This window comes from Schistocerca cancellata, chromosome 1 (assembly GCF_023864275.1).
Source record: "Schistocerca cancellata isolate TAMUIC-IGC-003103 chromosome 1, iqSchCanc2.1, whole genome shotgun sequence".
Taxonomy (NCBI): Eukaryota; Metazoa; Arthropoda; class Insecta; order Orthoptera; family Acrididae; genus Schistocerca; species Schistocerca cancellata.
The window spans coordinates 554,208,704-554,232,833 of record NC_064626.1 but is presented as its reverse complement, the minus strand read 5'-3'; the positions used below and the strand labels follow the sequence as shown (position 1 = coordinate 554,232,833).

General features: G+C 43.1%; 1 protein-coding gene across 2 annotated transcripts in view; it reads right to left on the bottom strand.

Annotated features, from left to right (window-relative positions):
• Positions 1-24,130, bottom strand: part of LOC126180522 (uncharacterized) — an 89,504-nt gene that overhangs the window by 23,723 nt on the left and 41,651 nt on the right. For both annotated transcript variants that reach the window (XM_049924702.1, XM_049924701.1), the window contains one exon: positions 884-1,087. In XM_049924702.1, coding sequence (XP_049780659.1) covers positions 884-1,087 — 204 coding nt within the window. The remainder of the gene's footprint in view (positions 1-883; positions 1,088-24,130) is intronic.

The following is a 24,130-nucleotide window of genomic DNA, read 5'->3' as shown; positions in this document are numbered from 1 at the left end:
GCTGTATCACTATTAGGCATAAGAATATTACGAATATAAACATGAGACGATATGTATATTCTTCCGCGTTTGATGTTGTCTCACTCTAGTTTCGTGGTTTATTAGGCAGGCAGGATTTAAATGATATAGCAGCAAACACGAAAGAATACATGGCAAAATGTTTATATTCGTATTTTTCTTATGGTGAAGAGAATACTGTATGTGATTCAAATTTCATCAGGTTCCTATTAGCAACCATCTCTTCTCACAGATAGGAAAAAATTCAGAACGTAGAGTTGGCCATATTGACAAACATCCCAAACAGTCTTGCCAGTCAGATTTTCGTAGTACACTGAAATTGTGCTACATTCGAAGATGAACAATACGGAATTTGTATTTACTTCTGTTGGATAATGTATGAAAATGCAGTGGTCAAAACTCGCGGCGGAGAAAAAACCTCGTCTTCCACTTTTTTAAAAAAAATTATTTACTGACGCACAGGTTTTGGCGCCGGTATTTATCTTTGTGCCTACAAAATTGCCTGCGTAGCGCTACATATATTCAGCGGCAGAAGTTAGTTGTGGCGGCACGTACCAACATTTTTCATAACTTCCGCTTGCTTTGCACTCGATTCTAAGCCGCAGGCGGTTTTTTGGATTACGAAAACCGGAAAAAAAGTGCGGCTTAGATTCGAGTAAATACGATATGTAATTCAACATAATAGGAATAACAATATTTATTTAAAAGATAGAGAATGAAATGGTTTTCAACAATTCTACAATATGTGTTGTGGAGTTAGTGATATGCTACTAAAAGTATCATTTAATTCTCTTCCAGGACCTTCTTTTCAAATTTCTTTCTTTCATTTTATGAGTAGCTCATTGTCAACTGTTAAACTACTTACCGCTAATAAACACTGCACCGAAGCATGCAAGATTTCTACATACTGATAGTCAAGGAAACAACCAGGAACATATTCTGGTCTTAGAGGTCGAAATACATCAGTGTCCTCAGCAGTAAGATTTGTGGGATAAACAGGTTTGCAACCAGCTCCATTTACCTCCCACCAGCTAACACTGCCAGTTCCAAGATTTAACACATCACTATCCTGGAAGAATGACAAACTTATTAATCAGCAGCTTAACTACAATTTAATAGCAAAAGAGTATATTAAATAAGCAGTTATATTACTAAATTTGTTCATTTTTTCTTTACGTTATCCACTAAGAGTATCTATACAGCTAACAACAACATCATTATGCTGTTTGAATTTGTTTCTTCTGTTGCACGTGATTTCATTCACTTGCACCTGCAGTCTGAGTGCTTTATTCTCTCTTTTTCCCTAATTGTCATGATACCCAAACACTCCAACAGCTTTTGTTGGTGTCAATGGTAGCAGTCCTGGTTTCCAGACGTAATATGTAAGAAATACACTGAAGAGCCAAAGAAATTTGTACACCTGCCTAATATCGTGTAGGGCCCTAGCAAGCATGCAGAAGTGCCGCAACACAATGTGGCATGGACTCGACTAATGACTGAAGTAGTTCTGGAGGGAACTGTTGCCATGAATTGTGCAGGGCTGTCCGTAAATCCGTAAGAGTATGAAGGGGTGGAGATCTCCTCTGAACAGCATGTTGCAAGGCGTCCCAGATATGCTCAATAATGTTCATGTCTGGGGAGTATGGTGGCCAGCAGAAGTGTTTAAACTTAGAAGACTGTTCTTGAAGCCATTCCGTAGCAATTCTAGACAAGTGGGGTGTTGCACTGTCCTGCTGGAATTACCCAAATTCGTCGGAATGCACTATAGACATGAATGGATGCAGGTGATCAAACACGATGCTTATGTACGTGCCACCTGTCAGAGTCATATCTAGACATATTAGAGGTTCCATATCACTCCGACTGCCCCACACCATTACAGAGCCTCCACCACTTTGAACAGCCCCCTGCTGTCGTGCAGAGTCCATGGATTCATCAGGTTGTCTCCATACTCTTACACATCCATCTGCTCGAAACAATTTGAAATGAGACTCATCCAACCAGGCAACGTGTTTCCAGTCATCAACAGTCCAATGTCAGTGTTGATGGGCCCAGGCGATTTGTAAAGGTTTGTGTCGTGCAGTCATCAAGAGAACACGAGTGGGCCTTCGGCTCTTAAAGCCCATATCAATGTTGTTTCATTGAACTGTTTGGACACTGACACTTGCTGATGACCCAGCATTGAAATCTGCAGCAATTTGTGGAAGGGCTGCACTTCTATCACACTGAAGGATTCTATTCAGTACTCGTTGGTTCCATTATTGCAGGATATTTTCCGATTGCAGTGATGTCGGAGATCAGATGTTTTAGTGGATTACTGATATTCACAGTACACTCATGAAATAGTCATATGGGAAAATCCCCACTTCATCGCTACCTCGGAGATGCTGTGTCGCATCACTCATGCGCCAACTATAAATCTGCATTCAGACTCACTCAATCTTGATAACCTGCCATTGTAGCAGCAGTAACTGATCTAACAACTGTGCCAGACACTCTGTCTTATATAGATGTTGCCGACTGCAGCACCATAATCTGCCTCTTTACATATATCTGTATTTGAATAAGCATGCATATACCAGTTTCTTTGGCACTTTAGTGTATACAGTGCACTGAAATAATCAATCTTTTCTTGAGCAGGGTCCACTTAACAACTTTGGCACACTAATAACAGTAGTAAATGAAAACTTAAAATAAGAACATTATCTCATCTGCAGTTTTCAAATTTGGCTGAGAACCCATGCCACCTAGAGTAAATGATTCACAGGTTTTGAAAAAATCTTTAACACAACAAAGAGAAGTTTAAGAGTTCACTGGATAAGAAAATGAAGAAATAGTGATAGAAAGCATTTAAAATGATGGAAGAGAGAAAAGAATGAAATAACAAAAGAAAGAATTATCTACACTATTACTAATTTTATCTTCTAAACATGTGTAAGCAGTTACATTATATGATACCAAGGCCACATTTTTATCTTAAATTTCATCTCTATATTTTTCTTTCATGATTTTCCTTCACACAATTTCAATACTATGTTGAAATAAAAATTTACAATCATGCAGACTGATGGCAGTTTCCAGAAATTGATGTATTTTTATGATGTGCCTGAAACAATTCAGCTTGCAATTCACTAAACAAAAGAAGTGACTATACATGAATGATGAAGGGTTTGGAGTGTTGTTACACAGGAAGTTTCAATGCATGCACTTCAGAACAGCTAGAGGGAAGATTTCTAGTAATAAATTCTGAGCAAAATTATGTATACTTTTGAACATATTTATTACTTTTCCAAATAATCATCAAATTTTCTAAACAGAGGGTAAAATATTAAACTAAGACAAAACGAATGCACAAGAAAGATATCTACAATTATTTTATCCCACTAAGTGATTACAGTATGCTTAAGCAGCATAAGGATATTTATATTAATTATGGAGGATTTATGTTACCTACAGGAAACCAGAACTATTTAAAGTTTGAAATGATATTGTAGTAGGCAGCAGCAACAGTGGTAACTGGATGCACATGTCCATTCTCCCACACTACATCTTCCCTTCATTTTGAAGTGACAATTAGAAGCCTTTCGCTTAGGTTGGCTTGACAAGTACTCTAGTACCACAGTGTGATTTCTGCCACAGGTGCCATCCAGGCCACACTGCAGGAAGTAACAATTACTGAAAGAAAATGTATTGTTAACATGGTTAATATGGGAACACTGTGCTTCATTCACGCTGCTGCAGCTTGGCAATACGTTGGCAGGTTTGTCTCGACAAGAGCACCCCGAGGCTTCCAACTTGCGATGACTGATGTGTAAGGAGAGAACAGTAATGAGGGAAGTGTGCAAGATAAAGGGGATATCTTTTACATTTGCCCCTCCATCCATCAGTTTCGCTGCTCCCTAGTATAGCTACAGTTGCTCTTTGTTAAAAATTTAGAAGAGAATGCTATCTCACTGCAACAATCAACTGCCAGAAATTCCTAAATTGAAATATAATAGTCCAGAATAGCTACTAAATTAAACAAAGAATAATGAACAAAGACAGGAATGTGGGAGGGTCACGAGGGGTCAGAAGTGTGATGCACAGGCACTGCAAATGTTTCATTTCTTTCCAACAGCACTGTACATTTTGTCAATGTAGTTACAATATGCAAGTTAACACCAATAATCTATTGTTGAGCGGGTTCTTAGGCATACTTGGTTGGTTGGCTGGCTGGTTTGTTTGTTTCGAATGAAAGGGACTAAACTGCAAGATCATCAGTCCCTTCACCCAGTAAGTGGTAAACCACGAGCAGTCATCAAAGGAAGGAGGCGAAAGGCAAATCCTGGAAAGCCTAAGTGTAGCTAACACGATAAAAAACAGAGATAAAAAAGACAGCACAGGCAAGTCGTTAAAAGACAGTAAAAAAGTGGAAAGGGCATATACCAGGCTGGGCCACCCACCAAGAGCTGCCAAGAGACCCCAGGGGAAGGCGGGGGCACACAAAGAGGGGTACCCCAGCAACTTCATAGGCATCCAAGGCAACAAAAAGCCCTGCCTTACAGAGATGAATAGAAACCACTATTGCGGGCAAAACTTAACACCAGTCCAGTCGTGTTGGCGTCCTCTGCTAGTGCCAGAAGGAGAGTGTCAGGAAAATTAAGATGCTGCCTCAAAGCAGCCAAATTAGGGTAGTCTATGAGTAAGTGGGCCACTATCAGGTGGACTTCACACCCCCTCTGAGAAGCATGCATGGAAAACTGCCACATTGTTGTGGTCTCCTTCATTGTTCTCAGTTAGTTTGTCTGGGGAGTTCCAGACACTGATGGCATATAAACAATCGAAGGTTTGGTTGTAGGATCCCCATTTCCAAAATCGGCATCCTTGTGCCCTGCTTGCCCAATCAGTCAGCTCATTAATTTTCCAAAATCCCAACATGACCGGGGGTCTAAACAAAACTGACTGGCTGCCCAGATTGAAGGTGGTCTGAGACAAGATCCTGGATAGAGGTAACCAATGGGTGAGGAGACTAGCATGTATTTATAGCCTGAAGGCTGCTAAGGAAGTCACTACATAGTAGGATACTCCTGCCAGTGCAAAAATGAACACAGCTAAGGGCTAACTTAATGGCAGTCTATTCAGCTCTGAAGACACTGCAGCCATGCTGCAGAGAATGGAGTTTACTAAACTATGCATGTGTTTATACAAAGCCTGTTCATCCATTAACTGCTGAGGCATCGGTGAATACTGCTTCCGAACATGGATGCTTCTCAAGGACAGCCAAGAACAGATGGTGAAAAATTGTGGGGTCAACGGAATCTTTTGGACTAATGGAGACTTCGAGGTAAATCCGACATTGGGGCACAAGCCATGGGGGCAGATATGATGTCTCCCTGACCAGAGGCAACAGCAGAGGAAGTTGCAGTTCTGAACAGAGACACTGGAGGCATTGAGTAATTGTAAACCCAGTTCTGGATCACCGTTGTGGGAAGGAAAAGGACACGATGGTTAGGTGAAACTATCAAGGGTGTGCTCTTAATTTGTTAGAGGAGCTTGAAATCTGTAAAGCAAAAAGAAAGAACCAACAAAACTGCTTAACTGGCAGAGCGACTTTGTGCCCAATACCTACTTTGCTTTGTTTGACAATGTTTTATTTTAATCACTGAACACCTCTGTTATATATAGTTGTTGATAGTGTCACCTAGTATTGAGTGTCTCACATGTTTACTTCGTTTTCATACGTTTTACGCATGACTCTAGTATTTTCTTGTTCCTTCTCTGTTCTTTCCATATACTGCATTAACTAGATATTGTTGGTCATGCATTGTTACGGAACTTTATCATTCTTTTCTTGAAATGGAGTGCCGCAGGATATGAGGGGCCCTCTCTTTGGCAGTCACGTTCCTCCAACCACTTCTCGCCTATGTGAAATTCTGGCGTTAGTGCTAACAGAGGTTGCTGATTATGTGCATCACTATGTTTTCTTTCATTGTGGCTTCTTAAGCAATTTGTTTTATAGTTTTTTAATATTATTCTGTGCACTATCAAAGGTGTTTATTACTTATGTCATTATCTAGAATATTGGCACTTGAGCATCTGTCAACTACTGTCTCTTACCTCTTCCTCTTTTTAACAATCTGACTTTTTTGTGTTCTATTCCATTGTTTTTTTATTACTGTAATGCCTTTTATACTTTATATGCTCATTACAGACTTCAACTATTGTATCCCCCTTTATTTTACACTGTTCCATTAATCACTGAAAACTAGTGTATGCCTACATCTGGTGAACTTACAACACAAACATCTTGTGGCTACTGTATGGCAGCTTGTTTTGAACAGTAGAGCTACTGACAACATGACTCGTGCATATGATGTTATTTATATATATTTGACGATGCTGGTGCTGATTTTGCATGGTCTATTTATTGTTTTTACGCTGTAGACAATCTGCAAGTGTATTTACGATTTTTCCCATTCTTTGCTGCAGATCTGAAGATGGTAATTATAGACCGAAACCAGTAAACTGTTACGAAAAAGTTTGTGACAGACCTAAATTAAAGGAAACTTATTGTACATACGAGTCAATGTTTTATTTGTGACAATGTCGCAGCTTGTGCCACTGACAGATGTTTCAGCATTTGGTTGTGAATGCGGTCCGGCCCTGGGGCCATATCAGGGCAATGGACTAGGACAATGAAGAGCTTCACTGAGGAGGAGGATTATATGGCTCTAGGTGATAAGTAATAAACGTTAACCACATTCACTCCTCTGGCTGTTTCCTGATCTGAAAGGAGGGCTGGTAGTTCTCAAGATGCAGATGCGTGAGGGTTATGTTGAGCAAAATGCTTGGCAACAGCCTTTGGATCAACATAAATGGCATCATCAAAGGATGGTTGTGACTCTGATGCAGAGGTACGTGATCCAATGGCGGAAATGTACCATTGCTTTTGCTGTTTTATGAGGTAGCGAACACAAGCACAGAGTCATGTAAAGCCAATGAAGTGCTCCAGTGAAGGACCCTGGAGAATTCACCTATAATCTCTAATGGCTGCTGTGATCTCTGGGTCCACCAGGTTACAGTCTTCCGACAGGGGGATCCCAAGAAAGAGCAGATGGCTTGGCTGACTGCTGTTGTAAGACGAACAGCCGCATCAATACTATCTTGCTATTGGGAGCTAAAGACAAAAGCAGAGGTGAACCTATTATGAAGAACCCATCTGGGTGGGTCTCCAGGGGAGCAACAATGAGGGAAGCACAGGAAGATCGCGAACTTGTCACCACCATACAGATCATCATGTGCCCTCATGTGGAGAAGACCAGGACTGCAAAAGGAGAGATCGATGACTAAATGAGTCCCGTGTGTCCCACACAACTGAGTGGGGGGCACCAGAATTCATGTTTCCTGGTTGACAATACAGAATGCAGCGTATGTGCTTAAAAGCTGCCATAGCTCAGCCAGGTGGTGGAAAGATCAGTTACAATTCCACTGAAGGATGAGACTGAATACTGTGGGGGCATGAAGCAACTGGCAGTGGTGTGTGTGTGTGTGTGTGTGTGTGTGTGTGTGTGTGGGGGGGGGGGGGTATTATGACCCACGCTCATGTACTGCCACCGGTTGAGATGTCGGGGAATCCACCGACTCAGTTTCTGTGACAGATTGTCTGGGGAGATCTGGTGCCTCAGGAACCACCGGGATCTCCACATTGGGCAAGGAAGGGGAACACGCAGAGTCCAGTGGCATGGGGGCCACTGAGGTTTCCTTTGTCTTAAGAGGACTTCTTTCTGTACTTCTTGTCCCTCTTCTCCTTAGAAGAAGAGGACTGAGAAGGTTTCCTTGAAATGGTTTCAGGTTTGTTGTTGTTGTGGTCTTCAGTCCTGAGACTGGTTTGATGCAGCTCTCCACGCTACTCTATCCTGTGCAAGCTGCTTCATCTCCCAGTACTTACTGCAACCTACATCCCTCTGAATCTGCTTAGTGTATTCATCTCTGTCTCCCTCTACGATTTTTACCCTCCACGCTGCCCTCCAATGCTAAATTTGTGATCCCTTGATGCCTCAGAACATGCCCTACCAACCAGTCCCTTCTTGTCAAGTTGTGCCACAAACTCCTCTTCTCCCTTATTCTATTCAATACCTCCTCATTAGTTACGTGATCTACCCATCTAATCTTCAGCATTCTTCTGTAGCACCACAATTCGAAAGCTTCTATTCTCTTCTTGTACAAACTATTTATCGTCCATGTTTCAATTCCATACATGGCTACACTCCATACAAATACTTTCAGAAACGACTTCCAGACACTTAAATCTGTACTCGATGTTAACAAATTCCTCTTCTTCAGAAACGCTTTCCTTGCCATTGCCAGTCTACATTTTATATCCACTCTTCTTCGACCATCATCAGTTATTTTGCTCCCCAAATAGCAAAACTCCTTTACTACTTTAAGTGTCTCATTTCCTAATCTAATTCCCTCAGCATCACCCGACTTAATTTGACTACATTCCATGGTTTCAGGTATAGGAGGAGGAATGAGAAGACCGACAGCCAACAATCTGTGGTTCCTTCAGGCACCAGCTGGCATCAGCCCGAAGGAAGACGAGGTGTGTGTGGCTGGGGGAGAGGGAACAGTGTTTCCTGCAGGTGGGGAGCAAATGCTCCCAAAGTGGGTGTAGTGGAGGGACCAGAAGGTTGGTTGGTTTAAAGGTGGGAGAAGGGACCGAACTACAAGGTCATGGGACCCTTGTTCCTAATAAAACAATGCCACAAGTGTGAAAATAAAATGGATGAAAAATACAACACAAAACGAAAAGAAAGAAAAAGCCACAAGAACTAAGGGAAGCCAACGAACACTAAAAGGAACAAAAAGAGGACAAGAAAACAACAGAGAGATGTTAGAAACAGAAGAGAGTAAAACATGAAAGCAGATTACAGTGGCTAGCCAATCACGAGAATAAAAAGGGAAAGCCAGCCACTCTGCAACACATTAAAACCTCCACCCTAGAAGCACTGTGGTGGAGGACACAGAGGGACAAAGGACATGCATTAAAACCTACATAGAAGTATAAAACCCACTCTCATGGATAAAACATAAGACTAAAGCTGCTGTGGAGGCATTGTCGCCCAACACCAAAGGCAGGGCGCTGGGAAAGTTAAAATACTCCTGCAGAGTGGCTAAAAGTGGGCAGTCCAGCAAGAGGTGGACGACTGTCATTTGGGAGCTACAGCGACACTGAGCTGGGTCCTCGCGACGGAGTAGGTAACAATGTGTTAGCCACGAACGGCCAATGCGGAGCTGGCAGAGAACAACTGATTCCTGCGAGAGGCCTGCATGTAAGACTTCCACACATTCATAGTCTCCTTAATGACACGCAGTTTGTTGTGCGTGCTGTTATGCCATTCCACCTCCCAAAGCCAGAAGACCCTGCGGTGTAAGACAGAACGCAGGTCAGCTTCGGAGATGCCTATCTCCAGAAGCGGACTCCGCGTCGCATGTTTGGTCAGCCTGTCTGCAAGTTCGTTGTCAGAGATTCTGATGTGTGCTGGTGTCCACACAAACACCACAGAATGGCGGGCCTGTTCCCATGTATAGATGGACTCCTGAATGGACGCTACCAGAGGATGGCGAGGGTAGCACTGGTCGATAGCTTGTAGGCTGCTCAATGAGTCAGTACACAGGAGAAACGACTCACCAGGGCACAAACAGATGTATCCAAGAGCACGAGAAGTGGCTGCCAGCTCTGCAGCGAAAACACTGCAGCCAACTGGCAAGGAGTGCTGCTCAATATGTCCTCCAGGAACATATACAAAGCCTACATGACCATCACCCACTGAGCCGTCGGTGTAAACCACTTCAGAGCCCCAGAACACGTCAAGAATCGAGAGGAAGGGTCACCGGAGAGCGGCAAGGTTAACGGGGTCCTTAGGGCCATGCAAAAGGTCCAGACGAAGCTGCAGCCGAGGCGTACACCATGAAGGCGTTTGTGAATGGACTGCAAGTAGAGGTGGTAAAGGGAAGGACTGCAGTTTGGAGGGAAGGGACCACAAGTGAACTGCAATCGTTAGCCTTGATCTGGGCCGCCGATGCGGGAGATGGACTGCTGCAGGCAGGAAAAGGAGATGGTAATTCGGATGCTCAGGAGAACTATGAATGTGTGCTGCGTAACTGGCAAGCAGTTGTGCACATCTGATCTGCAGCGGAGGGACACCAGCCTCCACCAGTAAGCTGGTCACTGGACTTGTCCTAAAAGCTCCTGTTGCTAATCGAACCCCACAGTGGTGCATAGGGTCTAGTAAATGTAATGCTGAAGGCACTGCCGAACCATAAACAGGGTGTCTACGTGGACAAGAAAAAAAAAAATTCCCGGATTTCCCGGTTAAAAAACACAATTTCTCCCGGATGAAATTACGTATAAAGCGGGAGAAAATACATCTGTGTTAAGTAGCAGTATACTTTCCCTCGGAGTTGTAAAACCTATCAGTCCTTTGAATCGTAAAGGTCTTATACCGGCGGAGGACGTCCCAGCACTTTAGGAAACAAAATCCAGGAAAAACAATGCGTCTAGAAAGTCTTTTGATGCGAGACAATATGCACAGAGTTTATTTTCGTATTGCTAAAGTATATACACAAATTCCACAAATTACAGCACGGTAGCTTTGGAAACTCTAAAATAGAGATTGCGTTGAGCGATGCACTTTTGTCAGCCAGTCATAGATCATGTCACGTGATCTCGCTAGCGAATGACGGCAGTTATTCAGAGCAGGAGGCCTACGAGAAAGACAGGCCGCGGCGCGTACGTTACGAAGGTAGGTCGAGCTCGCTCAAATCAGCAAAGTGCGTTTCTACACCGGTTAACTCTTAAGTAGATGTGTATGTACGAACAAGAATTGCATCGTCTATTGGCATCCACTGTTATTAGCCCTAAAATGATAGGAAGTCCGTAGGCCTACTAACAGGCTCTAATTTGGCAATTAAAATCGTGCCAAAATGATTATCAGTTGCGTAGAGAAGTCGAGGTGTTCTGGCATGAAGAGACATGAGACATTGCTCAGTAACACATTATGCACATTTTTTTGAAGGTCAATTACACTTTTTGCCATCGATTGCATAATTTTTTATCTATGAAAGAACAACATTAAATAAGAAAACTAACTTGAAGCTCGGTCTTTTTTTAGTGTGTGTTTCACGTTAAGTCATATCAAATACAAATGTGCCGGTAAAATTTTAAATAGTGGCATAAATGACTTATCTTCTGGGCCCGACATTTTTCAAGTGGCTGATCATCAAAGTGTTACGTTTTGAATGAGAGTTATAACGCCCTGTGATTTAAGAAATCCACTGCACTGTCTGCACATTCTCACACGCAACATAAATCATCTTGCGTGGAAATTTACTTTGTAAGTAACGCATCTCAAGCCACTATTCGTAATATTTTCTGGTGATCTGTTAGAAATGTAAACAATTGTGACGTCACACACATCGAATGCACGTTAGTTGTTACGGACGTACTGCATAATCTTCGACCTAAAGCCTTTGACACTTAACGGTGTCGGCAAGCTGGTCTGTGCATTGTGTAAATTACCCATTTTCTATGCAACTAAACTTTTGTTTTGGTGTTATTCTCTGATTTGTGTTTCGTTGCTGCAATATTATTCAGCAGTAGTGGAGTAAAGTTCTTTGTCAGCGTATCAGATCTTACACGTCACACCTACAAAACTTTAACTGAAATCTAAAACAACGAAAAATCCCGGAATTCTAAAAAATTCCCGGGTTTTTCCCGGAATTCCTGGATGTCCCGGGCCGTATACACCCTGATAAACCACTCTCCCATAGTAAATTCAGGATTGGACAAGGGATCTGTAGAGCTGCGGCAGCATATAGCGATCTGCACCCCAATTGGTGTTGCTCAGGCAATGGAGGGCATTGAAGTGCTGCCAGCACTTATGCTTAAGCTGACGAAGATGAGGGAGCCAAGTCAATCGAGTGTTGAAAACCAGTCTCAGGAGTTGGTATGTCTCCACTACAGTGAGTGGATCGTCATTAAGGTAAAGTGTGGGTTCCGGATGAACGGTATGACGCCAACAGAAGTGCAGGACACACAACTTTGTGGCTGAAAACTGGAAGCCATGGGCTAGAGTCCATGACTGTGCCTTGTGGATGGCTCCCTGGAGGCGACGCTCAGCAACAACAGTACTGGAGCAACAGTACGAAATGCAGAAGTCGCCTGCATACAGAGAAGGTGAGACGCAGGGTCCGACAGCTGCTGCTAGATTATTAATGGCCACTAAAAATAGAGAGACAATCAATACAGAGCCCTGTGGGACTCCATTCTCCTGGATATGGATGGAACTATGGGAGTCACCAACTTGGAGACGGAAAGTACAGAGCGACAGAAAGCTTTGGATAAAAATTGGGAGTTCTCCCCAGAGACCCCACTCATACAATGTGGCAAGGATATGTCGTCACCAGGTCGTGTTTTTTGTATGCTTTACGTAAGTCAAAAAAGACGGCAATCGGGTGTTTCCGTCTGGAAAAGGCTGTTCAGATGGCAGACTCGATGGACATAAGATTATCAGTGGTAGAGCGACCCTGGCGGAAGCCGCCCTGACATGGAGCCAGCAGGCCACGTGACTCCAGGACCCAACCCAACTGCCAACACCATACGTTCCAGCAGCTTACAAAGAATGTTGGCGAGGCTGATGGACCGATAGCTATCCACATCAAGCAGGTTTTTACAGCGTTTCAGCACCGCAACGATGGTGCTCTCCCGCCATTGGGATGGAAAGACGCCATCACACCAGATCTGGTTGAAGATGATGAGAAGATGCTGCTTGTAGCCAGGTGAGAGATGTTTAATCATCTGGCTGTGGATGCGATAAGGCCCAGGAGCTGTGTCGGGGCAATTCGCAGGGGCACTGAGGAGCTTCCACTCTATAAATGGGGCGTTATAGGATTCACTGCAGAGTGTAGTGAATGAGAGGACATTCCCTTCCAGCTGCCGTTTGAGTGTGCAAAAGGCTGTGGGGTAATTCTCTGACGCAGAGGCTCGAGCAAAGTGCTTGGCAAAGTGCTTGCCAACCACGTTTGCGTCGGTAAATAACTCGCCATTTATGGTAACACTGGGGACAGCTGTTGGGGCCTGGTACCCGAAAAGACATTTGATCTTTGTCCAGACTTGGGAAGGTGACGTGTGGCACCCAATGGTGGAGACTTATATCTCCCAACACTCCTCCTTCCATTGTTTAATAAGGTAATGCCCATGGGCACGGAGCCGTTTAAAGGCTATGAGGTGCTCCAGGAAAGGGGGCTGCTTAGTCCGCTGTATAGCTCTCTGACACTCCTTAATTGCTTCAGCGACTTCCGGCGACCACCAAGGGTCTGCCTTACACCTCGGGCACCTTAACGACCGAGGGATCGCATTTTCTGCTGCAAAAACAATTGTGCTAGTCATCTGCTCAACCATCACATTGATGTTACCGTGTTGGGGAGATTCAGCGGTGACAGCAGAGGTGAAAGTTCCCAGTCCATCTTGTTCAAAGCCCATCTGGGCAGGTGACCATGCGCCTGATGCTGGGGCAATGACAGGAAGATGGGGAAGTGGTCACTACCACACAGGTCATCATGTGCTCTCCAGTGGACAGATGGGAAAAGTCGTGGGCTGCAAATTGATAAATCAAGGGCCGAGTGACTACCATGAGCCACACTGAAATGTGTGGCGGTCCCAGTATTTAAGTGGCAGAGGTTGAATTGTGACAGTGAAGTTTCGACATCTCTGCCTCTGCCAGTAAGCATGGTACCACCCTACAAGGGGTTATGGGCGTTAAAATCTCCCAAAAGTAGGAAAGGTTTAGGGAGTTGATCAATCAGTGCAGCTAATACTTTCAGGAGTACTGCACCATCTGGAAGAAAATATACATTGCAGAAAGTTATTTCCTGTGTCATCCTTATTCAGGGTGTATACGGGGACAAGGAAAAAAATTCCCGGATTATTCCCGGATTTCTCCCGGATATCCCGTTTAAAAAAATTATGCTTTTTCCCGGGCGAAAATACACCTTTTCCGTGCTAAAGACAGTACGTTTTCCGTAGATTTTTCCCTCGGAACTGTAAAACTTATCAATCCTTGGAATGGTTAATTTTTTATACAATCGCGTAGAACTTCCCGGAAAAAAAAGAAAAGACGGGGCAGAGAAGTTTTGGAAAGACCTTTGTTTTGCAGCAACATATACGCTGCATATTTTCGTATTACGAAAGTATAAATTCGAATTGTACCAAACACAGCGCGTTAGTTTCCGGAGCGTTGAAACCGAGGTTGATATGTCCTTTTGTAAGCGAGTCATATCTCAAGCCACGAGATCTCGCCAGACGACGACAGCAGCTACTCAGAGCATAGGACACGTGTTTTAGTCAGCCAATAGCACCATCACTTGTTACATAGCGCGAACACACAAGAGGAAAAGTTAACGGTTTACATTAATGTATACAGTACCGTATATCTACAAGAAAAGCTAAGCTTTCACATACAATATTGGTCTCTAAGATTAACACGCTACAACAGAAGCTAAGCTTTCACATGTAATATTGATTTTTTTTGCGCGTTATACTTTAAGATACATCACACAAATATGCCAGTAAATTTAAAATTATGACATAAATGTCTCGCGGCTCGAAATTTTTGTAAGTGGCTGGTCCTCAAACTGTTCAGTTTCGAACGCTCTGTGATTTAGATATCCATCCCTGTTTCTCACACGTAACATAATTCATCTTGGGTAAAAAGAAATTTACTTTGAAAGTAACGCTTTTCTAACCACCGTTCGCAATATTACCCGGAGACTGTTAGAAATAGGTTCCATTTACCAGTTGCCAGAGAGCGCCAGAAAACAGACATTATTGTGCGTGTGCAACTGCAGTGGTGTAGGAAGCCCGCATGTTCGTGTGTATAAAGCACTAAGAGAGCTTAGATTACACCGTCAAAGAAACAGGGCCTCAGACGATACTCCAAAGAGCATCGGAATTTTGTAAACCATACTAAAATGCATAATTCAGCTTGAAGTGCAAATTGGCTTTTTCCAGATTCACGATGAAGCAGGTCCCATCTGATATTAAGCTTTTCAGTGTGGTTTTTGGGATTCAAATTTTCTTGGAGTACCAGTACTATGCGATGTCATTTTTGGTTATTTATTATGGCATAATGCCATACATGGCAAAAGATGATAACATGCACTTGAAATTCAGCGAACAGTTGGAACTAGCCAATACTGTAGAATGAAACACTTCGTTTCAAATAAAATGATCGCCTCAGCGGGAAGATTAATCAAGCCAAATTTCTTTAGCAAACTTGCAAAAATATTGTTCTGCAAGGCGATTAATGCTTGACTGCTACTAACTTGGAAATGAAATAATAATATATTTTTGCCCTCCGTAATCATGTGAATGTATTTTAATTCACTTGATAGCTCACGGCCACAGAAATCCGTTTTGTTTTCATGTGACGTGGGAGCTGTAAACGAAGAGAAGCAGCGAAATCACTTAACGTAAACATGGGTCACGTGCAGGTTAACCCCCTCCCCACTACAACTCAAACAGCCAAACTACAAGTAGCGCCGTAGCGGGGAGCGGGAGAAGGTACTGCTTATACGCGAGTCAAATGCGCATGCGCAACACACCGCTGGCAATTGGTCAAACGAACCTAATGCGAACAGTTGTGACGTCATGCTCATAGCAAGCAGTTCATTGTTACGAAGAATTACAGTCTGCGCCCTACGGCCTTTTTCATATTTTTGCTATTTGCAGACGCTTGTGCGTGCACGGGGTTTCGTTGTAAATTGCACATTTCCTTTGCCACTAAAGTTTTTTTCCCTCTCGTTTATATTTTATTGCTGCAGTATCATTCTCCAGTAGCAGGATACAATAACGATCTTTGCCAGAAAATCAATTCTGCAGTCAAAATTACAAAAATTTAACCGAAAGCTAAAACAATGAAAAATTCCCGGAATTCCGAAAAATTCCCGGGTTTTTCCCGGTTTTCTCCCGGATGAAAAAATTCCCGGGTTTTTCCCGGATTTCCCGGTTGTCCCGGGTCGTATACACCCTGTTATTCCGACAGCCACAGCTTAAAGAGGTGTTTGAAGGGGCACATGTTCACTAAAGACCGAGTTTAGGACATAAACGCAAACTCCACCTGACACTATATTATAGTCGCTATGGTTCCTGTAATATCCCTTATAGCCACAGAGGGCAGGGGTCCGCATTGCTGGGAACCAGGTTTCCTGGAGGGCAATGCAGATAGCAGGTGTAAAGGTTAACAGCTGCCGCAGCTCAGCCAGGTGGTGGAAAAAACCGCCGCAATTACACTGGAGGATGACATCGTGAGACTGGGAAGGCATGAACATTCAATGAGTCAGTTTACGCCTCGGAGTCACCTGCTGCCACCAATTTATTGCCTGAGCAGTCTATATCCATTGTGTCTGAGGGTCTGGCAAGATATAGGTGCTCAGCAGATGCCAACATCTCCACCCCATCCTCAGATGCAGAGGTTGTAGGTAGCGGTGGTGTGGGTGCCACTGCAATTTCATTGGTCTTAGGGGTTTTCTTTCTGGATTTCTCTTGCTGCTCTTTGGGTTTCCCTGGCTGGGAGGACTTCACTGACTCAGCCTCCGGGACTGAGAATGAGTGTGAAGCCCTACAACCAGCTGCTTTTGGACTCTTCAGACACCAGCGAGTGTCACCTTTCCCACTAGAAGAAAACTTGGGAAGGGAGTGACACAAGGGACCCCTTCCTAGTGAGAGAAGCCGAAGAAGACTTATGCTTCTCCAGCTTAGAAGTGGGGACAGATGTCCCCGATGGTTTGGGGGGGGGGGGGGGGGGGGAGGTTTGCTCCCGAAGCAGTTGGTGCAGGAGCAACATGGAAGGAAATGCCCCCCCCCCCCCCCCCCCCACCATCAAGGGGGCAGGTGTGGTCTTCCAGCTCCGAGAGGCAACTGGGGTTGGCGGAGCTGATGGGGTCAGAACTGTTGTAGCGGCAGCGTAAGATGATGTCATATGCACAGGATGCAGGCCTCAGTGTAGGTCAATCTGTCCAGGGTCTTGTACTGCATGATTTTCCTTTCTTTCTTGAGAAAACTGCAGTCAGGCGAGTAAGGTGAATGGTGCTCTCCGCAGTTGACACAGATGGGAGGCGGGGCACATGGAGTATTGGGATGTGATGGGCGTCCGCAATTTCAGCATGTGATGCTGGAAGTACAGCTGGACGACATATGGCCAAACTTCCAGCACTTAAAGCACTGCTTCGGGGGAGGGATATAGGGCTTTACATCATACCAGTAGACCATCACCTTGACCTTCTCGGGAAATGTATCACCCTCAAAAACCAAGAAGAAGGCACTGGTGGTAACCTGATTATCCTTCGGACCCCGGTGGACACGCCTGACGAAACGTACACCTTGCCGCTCTAAATTGGCGCACAGCTCGTTGTCAGACTGCAAAAGAAGGTCTCTGTGAAATATGATACCCTGGACCATATTTAAGCTCTTATGGGGCGTGATAGTTACAGAAGCATCCCCCAGCTTGTCACAAGCGAGTAACTCCCGTGACTGGGCAGAAGATGCTGTTTTGATCAAGACTGACCCAGATCTCATTTTGGACAAGCCCTTCATTTCCCTGAAGTTGTCCCCTAAATGCTCAACAAAAAACTGAGACTTCATCATCATGAAAGATTCCCCATCAGCTCTTGAATATACAAGGTACCAGGGCGAATAACATCCGCTGCCATCCTCAGCCTGACGTTTCTCCCATGGTGTGGCTAGGGAGGGGAACAATTTGGGGTCGTACTTCTGTGCATTGAATTGAGCTCGTTATCACTTAGGGACTGCTGGTGTTTCACCACCACCAAGAGATGATGGACTACATTTCATCACGTGTTACCCGCCCTGATGCCACCCACTCCGACCAGGGGACCTCCCCACAAGCGCCACCCAGCCGCAGCAAAAGCCGCCACCTGGCAAGATGGCGATTGCCGGAGTCTCTATGCCCGCTGTAAGGGCACTAAAAAGGAAGGCACTGTCGACTGAGGTGGCAACATTGCAGCTGTGGCCTAAAATTGTGTCGGATTTAGACACTTACTTTTTTTCCTGGTCTCTTGATATATAAGCTTGTCCATTGTCAGCAGGGAGAGCGGAGCTCGCTGCAGTTTACACTTTTTTTTGTGGTGGTGGTGGTGGTGGTGGTGGTGGTGGTGGTGGTGGAGTGCAAAGGAATGTTCACATGCAGCTGATGTCCACAATCCCTGTAGACAGGAATAGCAGTGCAATGGAAGACATATACGTACACTTCACACACCTGCAGCTCTCAGGAGGAGGAACATAGGGTTTCGTGTCACACTGGTAGACCATCACCGTGACCTTCTCAGGCAACGTATCACTCTCAAAAGCCAAGATGAAGGTCCTGGTAGCAACTCTGGTTTCCCTTGGTCCCCTATGGACACAGTGGATGAAGAGCACACTACGTCACTCTACGTTGGCCCAGAGCTCATCTTCAGATAGCAGAAGAATATCATGGTGAAAGATGACACCCTGGTTCTTATTAATACTCTTGTGAGAAGTGACAGTCACTGGAATGTCGCCCAAGTTTCTGCAAGAGAACAGCGTCTATGACTGGGCAAGAAATGATGTATTGGGAGGAAGGAACCACTCCTCATCTTGGAGATGGTTGCCACTTACCCGTATTGTCCTCTATTTTTTCCACAAAAAATGAAGGCTTTGTGGCCAAGAAGGACACCCATATGTCCTGGTGCAGACCCTGTATTGGCTCCTTGTTGTTTAGTCTCGTGTTCTTCCCATGGTGTGGCAAGGGAAGGGAAAGTGTTGGGATCATACTTTGTTGCATCGTATGAGGCGTTTCCAGTTGAAGAGACTGTTGGGACCATGTGGCCACCAGCAGGAGAAAGTTTAAGTCTGTTCATGTGCAAACTATCCTCCATGGTGTCACCAACTTTGAACAGAGGCTCTCCCCATGTCCACCACACAGCCACAGCAACGGCTACCTGGCCAGTAATTCATTCCTGAGAGGGGCTATATAATCGTTAATGGAAGGTGAAGATAGCGCCGTGAGTGAAACTACAAATCAAGACCAATATCGTGAACCAAATTCAAGCAGGATCTGCACCAGAACACCATCTGGCAGAAAGTCAGAAGAAGAAAGACATAGTCAAAGTGTATGTTTGCGGCACACAAAGGGGAAGCAATGCTGCAAAGACTGGGGCCAGATGGTAGTCAAGCACATACTCACCAAGGGTGGTGAGCCCCTTGGGGTGAGGGTTCTTAGGTATAGCTGGTGATTTGTTAAGAAATGGCTTATTACAGCATACAATAAATGGTAATAAATTTAGTCACACTCCACATTGATCCTTGTGAACTAAAGATAAGGCGTTGCTGTTGTGAGTTCAGCTCAATTATAATTAAACAGCAACCATGTTATTAGGTTTGAAATGCATTTCTCAAGACAATAATTTCATTTCAGGATAGGGGAAACAGCTATGTGATGAGGGAAAGTTGAACTGGATGTCTATGAATTGAGAAAGGGTGATTGATACAATAAGGAAGGTGCAATATTGGTATTGGGAACAATAAATAGATTGCCATACAGACTTGTCTTGATTTTGAATGCCAAAAATTTAATTAATAGACTGCATATTGGACACAATAGTCAGGTCTTGGTAGATAGGCAAAAAGCTTCAGTAATTCTGTACTAGGTCAGAGCTCTATGTAACTCTTGCCCTAAATTTTAATTTGGTGCACCCGATTTGCATGTGGGAAACTGAGACAGGGTGTCTACGTGGACAAAGAAAAAAATTTCCGGATTTCTCCCGGATTTCCCAGTTAAAAATACACTTTCTCCAGTGTGACAGCATATTTTCCCATATCAATCATTTGAATGGCTAGGGTTTCACACACGGGCATACAATTTCCCGGCACTTTAGAAAACGAAACACGGGGGGGGGGGGGGGGGGGGGGGGGGGGGGGGGGGGGGGGGGGGGAAGAGACACGCTTTGGAACATCTTTGCTGTGCAGCAACAGCGTATTTTCGTATTACAAAAGTATACATTGGAATTCCGCCAAACACTGCATGTTGCTTTCCGAATCATTGAAATAGAGATTTTGATGCGCTTTTGTAAGCCGTTTGTAGCTCACATCACATGATCTCGCCTGCCGATGACAGTGGATATTCAGAGCATCGGACACGTGATGTAGTCAGCCAACAGCAACATCACTGTTAAGTAGCACGAACACACAAACAGGGAAAATTAATAGTTTAAATTAATATAGACAGTGTTGCTACAAGAAAAGCAAAGCTTTCACATATAATATTGTTCTCAAGCTGCAAGAGAAGCTAAGCTTTCGCATATAATGTTTATCTTTTTTACGCTTGTTACACTTTAAGATACATCACACAAATGTGCCAGTAAAATTTTTAATAATGACATAAATGCCTGATCTTCAGGGTTCAAAATTCTTCTAAACGTCTCATCATCAAAGAGTTGATTTTTAAATGAGAGTCGAACACTCTGAGATTTAATAAATTCATGGTACATACTTGCACATAGTTCATCTTACGCAAAAGGATATTTACTGTGAAATTAACGCTTTTCAAACCACTATTTGCAATATTTTCCCACGATCTGTTAGAAATAGGTTCGTTTCAGCATTTGCCAGAGGGCGCAGATAACAGGCAACACCGCACTTGGGTAGCTATCATGACGTAGGAAGCCATACGTACGAACGTATAAAACATCGAAAGATCATACATTATGTCATAAAAGGAACAAGACATCAGAGGATACTGCAAGAGTATCAGAATTTCATGAATCATATTAAAATGTGCATACTTAAAGTGCACATTCGTATGTCCCGATTCCCAATGCAGTAGACCTCGACCTGATATTAAGTTTTTCAGTGTGGTCTTCGGGATGTAAATTTTAATTTTCTTGGAGCACCAGTACTGTATTATATCATGTTTGGTTCTTTACTGTGGCATAATGCCATAAGTGCTAGAAAATGAGAACGTGCACTTGAAATTATGCGAACAGTCGAAACTAGCCAGTACTGTGGAATTAAACAGTCCGTTTCAAATAAGTTGACTGCCTCTACGGAAAAGGTTAACAAAAGTCAAATTTCTTTAGCAAACAGACAAAAATAACTTCATTGTTCTGCAAGGTGATTAATGCTTGACTGTCAGAAAGGTGGAAATAAAATAAAATCTGAAGCTAATGACACATTTTAGCCTACCGTAATTATGTGAATGTGTTTTAATTCACCTGAAAGCTCCCGGCCACAGATATGCATTTTGTTTTCATTTGACACGAGAGTAAACGAAGGGGAAACAGCAAAATCATTAATGTAAACACGGGTCATGTGGAGACTATCTACAATAACTCAGACTGCTCTGCACATCAGCCCCGAATCTACGACATTTGCAAACCGGATCAATACTAAAAAAAAATCGAATTTTCTAAATATGTTCCTCTTGTAGCACATATCTTTCTGAAAAGTCTAAAACATAAAACATATGTATTCGAGGAAATTTAAGACATATTATTTTGTCTTAAGTATGCCAAAGTGCAGTGCCACGCCTCTTCATAAAGCAATTTCTACCGCACGTCCAAACTATATTCAGGAGAGTGGAAATTGAAATGTCCTCTGGTGCCTCTCCTGCTCCCAGTCGTCCGGTTTGACAGCCTGCCCCTCTTTAAAAAAATCTCGCAATTAATAGTGGATGGGATTATTTGTAATCGAGAGAACAAGAACTCTTCAGAAAATATGAACTCTTTATTGCCTATTAGTTAATAACTTGGTGTTTTGTGTGACATAAAATTAAATATGGGATATATACAACCGATACTGACAAGAGATAAGCAAGAAATTACACATTTCTTCAAATCTTAGCTCCTAGCATTTTTTCTCTCTAATCTTGCTACAGATTTACATGGCGTGCCTTCCTTTCTGCGAAAGAATCTATTACCTCATCAAAGTTCATCAAATGTTTTGCTACATGAAAAGTTGAAATGTCGTCTAATACTGAAAAAGCTGTTAATACAAATAGTACCCAAGACTGGTGTGGTTTCTCAATCTGGTTTTGTCTATCTTGACACTGTCTTTTAGATAAAACAAAATAATAATATGGCAGCAATTTCGTAACACACCAAATAAACGATACCGTTTTGACACAAATGGCCACTTTTATAACACGACAGAATATAATCCACAAAGTACCAATATAAAATGCCTATTAGGCCTACTGCTACGTTAGGAAATAGTTTCACATTTCTTTCATATGCACCAGCTTCTAGAAATTTGGAATAGTCTTATTCTGCCGTAATTTGTGTGGTGTCTCCGTTTCTTCTCCTTCCTCATTCTAACAATCTTGTCATCACCAATTCTGTAGCTATTGCTGCCATTGTCAAAATTTGTTCGCAGATTAACTTCACTAACCCTGCCAGAATCACAGGTTTAGTTATCCTGCGATTATTTTCCGGTTAGGCGTTATTACGTGTTCGAACAACACGTTTTCCGCATTACTTCCAGAACAGAACTTACGCGGCTGCTAGCCGGGGACTGTACTACTGGTCCTTACTAGTGTAGCGATCTGGCAAAAAATTTTGTGTCAAAATTTCATTTTCTTGGATACACTGAGAAGATAATATGTAATCTTTCTCACCTGTTATTCCTGTCAGTTGTTTATTTCCATTCTGGTAGTCTGAATCTATGGATATCACTAGTAATTATAACAATGCTGATCATTCGCAAGCCCAATCAACCACATAATCAGACAGCGATTGGCATTCATCTGTTCGGCTTTACTCCGTCAGCTCATATAACCCCATCCCCTTTTGTCTGCGGAAAGTTTATTTCTAGATGCGACAAGGATTCTCCTGACAGAGACATCACATACACTATGTATGCATTCAAAAGTCAACTTATCGTTCATTCAGAAATAAACTTAAAATGTGTTCAAAAACCAACACGGAAGTGTTTCATAATCATATGAATAATCGGTAGACAAATATGCGCTGGATGCTAGGCGCTTTGTGAAACAAGTTTTTTTCCTCAAGAATATGAATTTGGCCCCCCGTTTTCCCGGTAGCATCTAGCTGCTTGCTGTGACTGCTTGCACAGCCAACAGCCACATTCCTGTGGCCAGAAGCGGGAGAATCTACTACTCAAACGCGACTCAGCTGCGAATGCGCATGAGCCCGCTCGTAACTGCTAAAACAAATCTAATATAAAAGCCTTTGATACATTTTGCTGTTGGCAGATGCTTGCATGAGCACTGTGTGTCATTGTTGTATATGGCGCATTTCCTTTGCAATTTAAGTTATTTTCATTTTTCTCTCTCGTTTATGTTTTATTGGTGGAAGTATTATTCTGCAATAGCGGGATACATTAATATCGTTTGTTAGAGTATCGGTTCTTACCAGTCAAAATTACAAAAATTTAACTGAAAACTGAAACAATGAAAAACTCCCGGAATTCTAAAAATATCCCAATCAGCAGATATTTCAATTCTACCCAATTTTAACTCAGTCAATGTGGAATGTCAGCTATCTCTATTGCATCAAAATATTAGAGGACTGAGAAATAAAATTAATGAATTAATTATCTGCTTAGATGAATTACAGTCCTCAAACCCAGCTGACATAATCTGCCTTTCTGAACATCATGTGACCACTGGTATAGATCTTTGTGTGTTACATGGTTAGGTTAGCATCTTACTTTTGTAGAGCAGAAATGGAGAAAGGAGGAGTTGCCACATTCATCAGGAACGGTCATAAATTTAAGAACACAGACATTCATAAATTTTGCTTAGAACAACATATGGAAGCATGTGCAACAGAAGTAGAATTTCACAAAAAAATCCTTCATAACATTAAGTGTATATCGAGCACCTGCAAGTAACTTTAATCTGTTCATAAACCGCCTTGAAGCTGTATGGGCCCATTTAACAACCAAAAACAAAGAAATAGTGGTTGCTGGTGATTTCAATGTAGATTTCCTTGAAGACTCTTCCAATAAGAAATTATTTGAGTTAGTAACGCTATCACTGAACTTAATTCCCACTGTAAAGTTCCCCACTAGGGTAGC